Below are 10765 nucleotides of genomic sequence, written 5' to 3'. Positions count from 1 at the left end.
TCTTGAAGCATGTAGTTAGTACTGTATAGGTAATATCATTTAACAGCATTCATGAGATACATTCAAACAGAATATTAATTCCATATATTCAATTGAACCTTTCAAAGAGAACAACCATTTCCCTGTGAAATTAGGCTTTTCTCTGTCACTTCTCAGGTGGCTCTGACAATCAGCTGCCGTTAAATTGTGGCTGTGGGCATCTGTTTCAATGGAGTTTCTACTCCCTCTTTAAGTGTGATATTAGAAATACATCTTTTTTTGCTCAAAAACTGCTTTTTACAAATTAAAGATACGTCTATAAATTAATATGACGTTTTGGCTGTGAAGCCTTCTTAAGGTGTGTGGAGACACACCTGAAGAAGGCTTCACAGCCGAAACCTTTTCTCTCTTCTCTTTTCAGCATGGAATAAACCTATTGTTCCTTTACAGACTACGCATGCTGACGCAGCTACCCACCTGCACTACTATAAACGAATATAGCATACAATGGCATCTAATTATAACAACTTATACTTGGGATTTTTTAAAGAATCTTTTGTTTTTAATCCATAGCATAATATTACATTATGAAAGACAGTTTTGTGCAGAAAAAAAAGCACCTTTACATTTTACTTTATTTATTTAAAAACTAAGAGCTTTTTTTTAAGTGGTAAGAATGGTAAATTGTGCCATGTGAAGTTCATTTTTCAGTTTCCACTGTCTACATTCCCGGGCACGGCTTATATGTGGGTTAATATTTACCTATCGGATTAGCAAAGGTTAAAATAACACAACTGAAACAGGATGAGGAAATGTGCACACACTCCTCTGACATACTCATGAGAGAGAGTCTTTCCCCACTTGACATGCTTTGAGCTTATAAAAGAGAGATCACCCACTGGAGAAGAACACGACTGTGAGTGACATCACTGTGAGGTCATAGGCATTGAGCAGGTCAGACAATCAAGACTGCAAGGGGAGACTCAATCCTACCCAACATTAGAGACATGCCTGCTTTTGCAAGTGCCAGCTTGATAATGGTTTAAGTTCCTCAGATATTTTTTAACTTCAGCTAGGCGTATGGCCTTTGACTTAAAAATCAGTAAATCATTAAGGAATGCTGGAAGGTTTAATAGACTTAAGATATTCTTACCAGATCGAAACACCAGCACGGCACTGTAACCTTATTCTTTATAAAAATGTGAACATAAACTCTCTCTTTTAAACTGTACAGGCCTATTACAAAGCCAGTCGAAGTGGACAGCTCCACAGAGTAAACAGTCATATAATCCAATGCTTCAAGTTGATCAATAATGTAGTAACTGTACTGTATATGAAGATGTGGTGATTGTTTTTATTTAACCTTATCCACCTGTTCTGAAAAGCATAGGTTGTCTTGTGTTTTGCAATACGTAGTCTGTGGTGTTATTGATTTAGCTAGTAAAAATATATATATTACTCATCCATTGTGTGGTTTCTGTGTAAAGTGTTGTCAGCATTACACTATTAATATATTACAATACTGCTGTGAAAACAAACTTATTGATTATGTTTAAAAGACACTGGAGATCACTTGCATTTGCAATATTTTGAGAAAAGTGTAGTGTTGAAAGCTAATACACACGTATATTCCCCCCCGATATATTCAGTACTTCATTCAAAAAATGTTTTTTTAGATGCATGACTTCCTCATGATACATATCCTTTCTAAATACATTTTACTTTTGCTATTAAGGTCAGTACTGAATAGTTTTGGAACATGTAAAGGTTTATTCCATGCTGAAAAGAGAAGAAAAGAAACAATATTTCAGCTGTAGAGTCTTCTTCAGGTGTCAGTTCCCGTTTCTTTTCTTCTCTTTTGCAGCCTACGCGTGTTGACGCACTACCTACTTGAGCTACTGCAGAGTTTTCTTACATATTACTTACCACCATTTGCTTTGACTTGGAAAAACTATGCAGTATCGTTTGAAAAGCAGCCCTTTCTTGTTCGTCTATTTCTGCCAGCCACGTGTTACTGGCAGTCCTCAAATGTGTCAACTACTGTGAGGAAGGCCTTCCACACTCCAGGCCTGCTTGTGCACACAGCCCCGCCTCCTCTTCTCGTTTGACTGATCTCTCGGTTCGTGTCCGCGATGCAGGTCCAGTGCGGACCCCCGCCCTTCGTCACACACCACTTGGAGTGGTCCACCATGATGCCGAAAGGCCTGGCCTCTGGCAGCTGCATCGTCGTCACGTTGTACACCTTGTGCGCCACGGAGCAATTCGACGGCAGAGGCCGATGAAGCTTCCCCCAACTTTTGGCAAAGAAGTCGTCTCCTAAATAGTTAACCAGCAAACCCGAGTAGAGATCTGAAACGGAACAGAGTCACAGGTTCCATGTTAGAATCTGTCCCAGGCACACTTTCTACCCAAGAACAAGTGAATGTGTATTTCTCCCCCCCCTCTCTGAATGCTGTACTGTACTGGCTGCTACCCAGAACGTTCTTTTTTAAATCAACACCACCAATATACAGTAGTTCAAGTGTGAAGTGTGACATATTGCTTTTGAAGGGCGGTGTTTGAAACTTACTGGATTGTTCCTTTTCTACATAACCTTTATTTTAAATGTATTTAAATAAAATATGACAACCGTTTCCAATAACCTTTAAAGTAACAGCAGAATGAGATCCTTGGATCAATTAATCAATTTCTTTTCAAAACTAGTTGAGTTTAATGGAACAAACTGCACGTGTTATTTAAGTCCTGGTTCCTTTCAAGAAACAGCAGGATGAGATCCTTGAATGAACTACTAAGAAATTAGCTAAATGGGCCAAATGTAACCTCTCGTGTTCTTAGGTATTAAATGGTATCTAAAGAAGCTACACAATTTATATTTTTATCCTTTCTTATGTTTAAATCAACATACCAAGAAAAAAACATTTGTTTTAGATTGTTGTATGAATAAAAGATTGAAATATTCTATTAATCAATTTCCTCAAGAATTGGGCTTTACAGAATGTTAATAAAGCACCTACAAACTACCTCAGACACAAATCCTAAACCTAAATTACTACTGAATATAAATGAATGCTTTACTAACATCCCATAAAATCTCTGTTGAAAGAAAGCGATGCTATGAAACCTTAAATCTAAAGTGTAACCGCAGAAACATGTAGGAAAGTTCAGTTTCCAGGTGGCAGATTGAGAAAGTTTCACCAAAACGAAGTCTGCTTTTTTATATAAATACATCTTCAATTGGGAAAGGCTTTGACTAAAAATAAACTGGATATTGTTCCAACAAAATCTTTGTGAGAAAGTGGGTCTTGCTGGCTAGAAACGGCCAACATACAATAGAGTTAGACTTTGTAAAAATTAAATAAATTCAGATTCTGAGAGGCTCAATAAGTGCTTGTTCAGAGTAAATCAGACATTGTTGTCCGAGTTTCAGCAGTGATACATAATTCACAGAATACCAACACCAACAGGGCTGGGCACTTTGGGATATCCAAGCGATCTCAGACGCGTCCGATAACTGCAACCTCTATGACCAGCTGGGCACCAGTGCTCTTGTAGTGTTGTCAGTGAAAGAAACATCATTGGTACAACTTATGCCAACTCCGACACTTAGCATCACTGTGGGGCTGTTATAGCACATATTTTGAAGGAATAAGTACATTTCGTCATCTCTTCCAAGCTGGTACTGGTCTGGAACTGTGATAATTCATTTGTGATTTTAAAATGTAGAGGCATGCAAAAAATTAACTATTGATTCCAAATATCTAAAATGAGAAAAATAGCTGATGTGACATTTTCACTTCTCCAGGAACAAACTGCAATAATGAAGCACAGAGATTGTTTATGGATCATGGCAACTGTGTTGTTCACTACTGTTTCTGTATTTTGAATTGGAGAATAGTTTCTAAAGAAGCGATCAGTTGGGAAAAAAACGTGATCCATAGACTTAACTGATTTTTTTTGCAGACTCTAGCTCTGCCTTGGCTTTCTTTTTCTGAACACTGACAGGTTTTGTGCCTTCGCAATGTTGTTTCCCCCCATCTCACACATTGTTTGAGCAGCTTTTGAAAAGAAATGCGAATGAAGGGGGATGTCTGAAGTAAGTTGTAGAACAGAAAAATACGTTTTGTTTAATCTTAAAACCAATATCTGGCATTGGTATGGGTGGTAGTGCCATTTGCATAAGGGAAATTTCAGATCAACTTGCATTTATCAGAAACTTCATGAAAAGGAATTGAGATTCGAGAGGGAAGAAGTGGTGCTCACCGTCGTTAAATCTAGAGTATTTTGCAAAGCTGGTGAAAGTTTCCCCTGCTAAAGATGTCAGGGGCAGCTGCATAAACCAAGGCTCTTTCCTGGGATAGCATGTTCTCTGAGCCACACACTGAAGGTCTCTGTGGAAGGTTTGGGGGATGTGATAGTCAAAAGAGTATACATGGATATACTGGAGTTGCACAGCTGTAGAGACAAGAATGAAAAATAACCAAGAGTAAGCATGGCATTTTCATACATCCAGGTCAAATGCCCCCTTTCTTTTTCCATTAGTTTGGAGAGTTTCCTTTATTTATTTTCATTTGTTAAACTATCCTCCAAGTTCTGAAATGTTGACATACATTTTCAGCAGCCACCATACACATCATTTAGATTTAATTAGAAAGTCTAAGGCTATTTCGGTATTTATTTTCATCTGTATACACAATGAGGTGTAAGTCTATTAGTGTCCACCTATTCTCAGGGTTATATTAAGCGTGCATATGAAATTGAACCACCAACAGATAATAACAGAATAGACTGGTTTTTGCCCCACAGGTAAATTTAAAATAGGAAAAGAACAGGTGCACCAAACCAGAACAAAAACTGCCAATACTTGAATCTTAAAATCTGGAAAAATTGTACCAAAGGCTTTCAGAAAGTGATAGACAGCTGCGATGTCAATGCCATGTACATACTAAAGCTGTATGTTCATGTGAACGCCTACCTATGTCCTTGAAGGTGCTGTATGTGTAAGTCCCGCAGAAGAAGGTCTGTGAATTTGCCCACTGGAGGGCCAGAATGATGTAGAATGATTTTTCACATCTGGAAGCTCTGGGGTGCTGTGAACCAGCCACACTCCTGTCTGTCTGTCTAACATCACAATCCCTGAAAAAGGTCACACAAGATACATTCAAATCTCAAAATTTGATCGTTTTTGATCCGTCTGTTTTTTCAGTTTCAATCTTTTTAAAGGACAAGTCTGCTCTTTTTGAACAGAGTCCATTATCAAGCCTGCTTCCAGCTGACGAATTCAATTAATCAATTCAGTTCAAGAATCAAACAAGAACTGTATAATTGATCAAACTAAACAAAAAAACTTCTATTTTGGGCTAATTTCAATTCTCTTAATCTGACTTTTGGCTTTTTTGTCCAACCGAATTTAACTGAACATACTTCATGGCCAAAAGTCAGATTAAGAGAATTGAAAACCATAGTCCAAAATAGGACTATTCTTAATCCTATTAATTATTTTCAGTTCTCTTGAACTGACAATTGGCCATGAAGTATGTAGATTTATTTCTTAATCTCAACAATTTAATTTACTGTATTCATTTAGAAATGGGCTACTGTAAATTCAATTCAATAGAAACCTAGAGCCCAAAACAAGCATCTTTAGTTTTGTTTTACCCAGCAGATGAATCTTTTATTATAAACATCAGTATTATATTGACTTACAGAAGTGTTTTTAAACTCAGTGATTTTCACCAGGAGAAAAAGCTCTGATGGCAACAGATTTGTTCTTAGCTTATGTGATGCCTCAGTAAAAGAAATGTAAATGGGGAAAAAAATAATGAACAAAAACAAGATGGAAATATATACTTTAAAGCTTTATGATTCAAGTTTTAAAACCAGAAAACACAGAAAGCTGGTGTTGGTATTCTTCAGAAACAGTACAGTATATACTTCGGACGTGCCATCATGTCTTGACCATATTGAGTAAATCATAAAATAAATGTTTTCTACTGAATCAATGATTTGGACAAAATCTGCAGAATCACACATGTAAATGTTCTACCCTGAAATAGTGTAAATTTTAAAATATTTTATTTTAGATATATATAAAATGAACAATTCACATCCTGCATATGTAGCAAACATTGCACTTGGCTTTAATCATAGCAATAAGCAAGCAAACCCAGCAAGTATTACGGATACAATTATATTGTTTGTTGTGCTGTCTATGATGTTTTTTTCCCCCCCATTTTCTGTGTCCTTCTGTCTTGTACATTATAAAATGTTACTTACCTTTGCTGTGTCCAAAAGATGAAGGAGCAGGTTTAAATGACTTGGGAGGTTGATCGTTGTATAGAAGATACCCAAAGTCCACAGTCTTTTAGGAAGGAATATAAAAAATATCAATACAAAGTTTGTATTTGTATTGCACAAAAGGCTTTTGAATTATAAGAGAAACCTGTGAAAATAAACAGATCGAAAAGACAATGTATATCCTGACCTCACTTTCTGGGAGATGACACAGATTATAAATAAAGGTTTCTTACCTTTTTATGAATGTAGGACAAAAAAGGCTGCAAAGTCTGCCCCACTGCACTCTTGGAGTCATTCACCAATTTCTTCCCATATACCCAGCCATTGGTATGGTCATCCATGTAGAGGTATCGCAGACCTCTTCCTTCATCGTGGTCTGGCAGCTTATACAGAATAAACCTGTATGATTCCAAAAACACATAAAAGAGTATTACATACTGTATACTGCTCTAGAACTGTGACACTGTACAATGTGTCCTGGGTGTTGGACAGACAGTGTTAACTGTTGTGATCACTAGAAAATAAAAAGGGCACTTAAACAATACTAGTGTCTGTTGCCAGTCTGTGGGTGCACTGGTGCTTCTGGGAGATGAACAGAACCTGTGGCAAGAGAAGAAGGGTCAAGCAGCCTTGATCATTTCTAGGTGATGTAGTGGCCTACAAAGCGAAAATAGCTCTTGTTTTTAGGGGTCGCCCATGTTTGACATGAGCATTGTGGAAAAACTGGAATAATCTTATGCGATTAGAGCTCATTTTCTGCATTTTAAACCAGCAGAGCTCTGTAGAACTGAACTGCAGCAGTTGACAAAGAGTCAACAGTTGACTAAAAGAAGCGAGGCAAGGCAAGCATCTCACAAACATTACTCAACTCAAGAATACATTCTGGTGAATCGTTTCAAAACGAACTATTGAAAGGAAAAAAACACTTTAAAATCCAATAGTAATTTCTTTATGACAAAAAAAAATCATAGACACTGTACCCTGGATTTACAGATGCAGCCATTCAAAGTGCGCGGCACAGGCACATACCGGGGGTAATTGGCTACGTCATCGCGCATCGTGACGCGAGATGACGCAAAATACCGCGGTACGTGATTGGTTGACCGACAGGGGCACTCGTGGTGCATTGGTCGGTCGTAGAAAGATTTAAATGTCTTTACTGTGCCCGTTTAAGTATTGAATATTTATATGGAATTTTACCCCTGAAGGGAAATCTTAGTAGCTGAGCATAAAAAGAATAGGAGCATACTGTAACGCGTGTGAAGGCCATAAACGATATTAATTTTGGAACATAAACATACAGTATATGGCTGGTCTCTGTACTTTAAAGAAAAAATACACACCAGTATTCCATTTCTCCCTAAACATTTTAAGCATCGAAGTCCTTAACTAACGTGATACCGCAGTTAACAAGCATACTTTTAGAATTTGCTTAAAAGGGAATATAATATGGAATCGCGTATCTAAAGAAATTAATAACGATATAATTATATTCATGTACCGCAACACAAAAATGTGTAAGAACGCTGTACGATGTCTGTTGATAATGTTTCTGTAGGGCTTTTTCAACACTCCTTATGTGGCCTTGCCAGTGGCGCTGTGGGTTAGGTTCCCGACTCACACATCAAACGTTGGGTGTTTGAATCCAGCTGGAGCCATGACTCTTTTTTTAACAAACATTTCTTTGAAAAAATAAAATAGGGTTAGTGTTAGGGTTACTGTCAAACTAAATCAACAATTGATTTAAGGACGATCTGTCAAAGTGCAATGAAATACAATATTGTTGTTGTTGTTATTGTTGTTTTTATCCTGTAAAGCGTTTTGAGAAGCCACCTTTAAAGGCGCTATATAAAAGCGCTGATTCTTATGGAATGTGTTTTCTTTCTTCTTTTTTTCAGCATGGAATAAACCTATTACTTGATTCTTATGGATGCCCGGTTCCGCCGGGGATTCAAAAAAAACCCCATGGAATCGCGTACAGTATCTAAGGAAATAGCAGTATAACCTTATTCATGCACAAACAGTGGCATGTTACATTATTAATTTGGGTGTCTCCTCTTGCCAGAAAGCTATAAATTGCATTTTGAGTGCGGTTTTTGACTTTTTTTAAATTACAACCCATAAATAAAGCTGATACTGTTTAGACTTTTAATTATTTAAAACTGTATTACAGCAGCACAATGCACAATGCAACGTAAATCGCTATCTTTGTCTTCTGCGTAATAATGTTCACCTCTCTGTCCAGCAAATTAACAATAGTAATAATAATGAACTTTATTGTATATAGCGCCTTTAAAGGTGGCTCCTCAAAGCGCTTTACAGGATAAAAACAATAACAACAATACTGTTGGCTGGGCAAACGATTTTTTTTTTAAAAAGAAATACAAAATGAGATATAATGATGTGTTCCGGCTTAGACATTAACGAAGAGCATAATGAAGGTCATAAAGGTCATAAACGATATTAATTTTGGAACATCAACATATTATGTAAACTGTATGTTGCTGTTATTGGTATTTTAAAGAAAAAATACTGTAAAATCCTGGGTTCGGTACAATGTTTCAGGCATTCATGTGAAGGACAACAGAGCTTTTACTGGCCGATTATCAAACTTTATTGATAAATCAAAAACAAAAACTATCCGACCAAACCAGAAAAAGAAAAAAAGAATAACGGACACAGCGCGAGCCTGCATTCTCTCCTCAGCCGTCCACACCACACTTTTCCCTGGGTCAGAGATTAAATAAGACTTCACTCGCACCAAACAAATTACCACACACTTAACACTGAACATGTTAACCCAAATATGTCTCACAATACTTTTATGGTACATTACTTTGCTAAAATGTATTTAAAAATAAAAACGATTACAAACGCCAGCAGAGAGAGAGACACACACAGTTCTTCATTGTCAAAAAGTAATTGTGTTTTACTTTGTCAGCACCCAGACAAACGCAAACGCGTTATTAATGAAATGCTTTTATTCATTCTTAATCGAACTCACAAGTTGTCATCTGCTGTTGAAGCTCTGTGACACTAGACTCACACATGGCTAGACTTGACTATTTAACCATGATATTATGTTTATGTTTATTAATCTTCCTTGTTATGCACTGAGAATGATAAGCACCCCAAACACGAGGGCGGCGTAGCGGTCGGCTCTGGCTTTCCCATCTATACTGATGCACTGCAAGTACAACCCCCCCTCCTTCTCTTGAGTGATGGGCAACAGTTGGATATCTGGGAGAATTGTTCGTTCCACTGGCGTCTGTGAATTCCGCTGTGTAAACGGTGCTCCCTGAGGGGAGACAGACGGCGGGGACAGCGTCAGCCAGGTCCTGGGCGGTGGTGAGCAGAGAAGCCGGGATGGAGTGTCCTGAGGCGGTGTGTGCTCTGGGGGGGGCAGAGCTTCCGCCAGGCATTGCAACCTGCGCAGTGGGGGGAGCCACTCACCGGGAGACAGCTGCTCAAGCGTTTGACTGCCGGTACACACTGTCTTCGGCTTCTGCATCTTCAGGAGTGTCTCTAACCTCCCAATCCTCCCCTGTAATGCGTCGTACTGCTCCCGCTGCTGCCGAAAAGTCTCCATACAGGTGCTGCCTCTACAGGCTGGCACCCTTGAAAGCTGCACGTATGCGACTTCAATTAACACCAGTATTAAATGTATTACACTGTATTAATCAAGCCTTGTTTCCTTGATAATAGTTTATCTGTTCTTGCATATTGACATAGAACTTGAACCTTACTGCATGTACAGTGGTGTGAAAAAGTGTTTGCCCCCTTCCTGATTTCTTATTTTTTTGCATGATTGTCACACTGAAATGTTTCAGATCATCAAACAAATTGAAATATTAGACAAAGATAACACAAGTAAATACAAAATGCAGTTTTTAAATGAAGGTTTTTATTATTAAAGAAAAAAAAATCCAAACCTACATGGCCCTGTGTGAAAAAGTGATTGCCCCCTAAACCTAATAACTGGTTGGGCCACCCTTAGCAGCAACAACTGCAATCAAGCGTTTGCGATAACTGGCAATGAGTCTTTTACAGCGCTGTGGAGGAATTTTGGCCCACTCATCTTTGCAGAATTGTTGTAATTCAGCCACATTGGAGGGTTTTCAAGCCTTAACCGCTTTTTTAAGGTCATGCCACAACATCTCAATCGGATTCAGGTCAGGACTTTGACTAGGCCACTCCAAAGTCTTCATTTTGTTTTTCTTAAGCCATTCAGAGGTGGACTTGCTGGTGTGTTTTGGATCATTGTCCTGCTGCAGAACCCAAGTGCGCTTGGTTCGAACAGATGTCACGAACAGATGGCCGGACATTCTCCTTCAGGATTTTTTGGTAGACAGCAGAATTCATGGTTTCATTTACCACAGCAAGTCTTCCAGGTCCTGAAGCAGCAAAACAGCCCCAGACCATCACACTACCACCACCATATTTTACTGTTGGTATGATGTTCCTTTTCTGAAATGCTGTGTTACTTTTACGC

The 10765-nt window shown here is 38.3% G+C and overlaps 1 protein-coding gene across 1 annotated transcript; it reads right to left on the bottom strand.

The window, feature by feature from the left end:
- Positions 1 to 1990: 1990 nt before the first annotated feature.
- Positions 1991 to 7324, bottom strand: LOC148811447 (deoxyribonuclease-2-alpha-like). The gene is made up of 4 exons (XM_088908777.1): positions 7320 to 7324; positions 6507 to 6672; positions 4952 to 5012; positions 1991 to 2328 (listed from the first exon to the last, which is right to left on the bottom strand). Exons 1-4 carry the CDS (start codon positions 7322 to 7324, stop codon positions 1991 to 1993), a joined length of 570 nt encoding a protein of 189 aa, XP_088764903.1.
- Between the last annotated feature and the right edge of the window lie 3441 nt (positions 7325 to 10765).

This window comes from Atractosteus spatula (genome assembly GCF_055471065.1).
Source record: "Atractosteus spatula isolate fAtrSpa1 chromosome 11 unlocalized genomic scaffold, fAtrSpa1.hap1 SUPER_11_unloc_1, whole genome shotgun sequence".
Classification (NCBI taxonomy): domain Eukaryota; kingdom Metazoa; phylum Chordata; class Actinopteri; order Semionotiformes; family Lepisosteidae; genus Atractosteus; species Atractosteus spatula.
The sequence above is the reverse complement of the archived record's forward strand: the minus strand, read 5'-3'. Positions and strand labels throughout refer to the sequence as shown.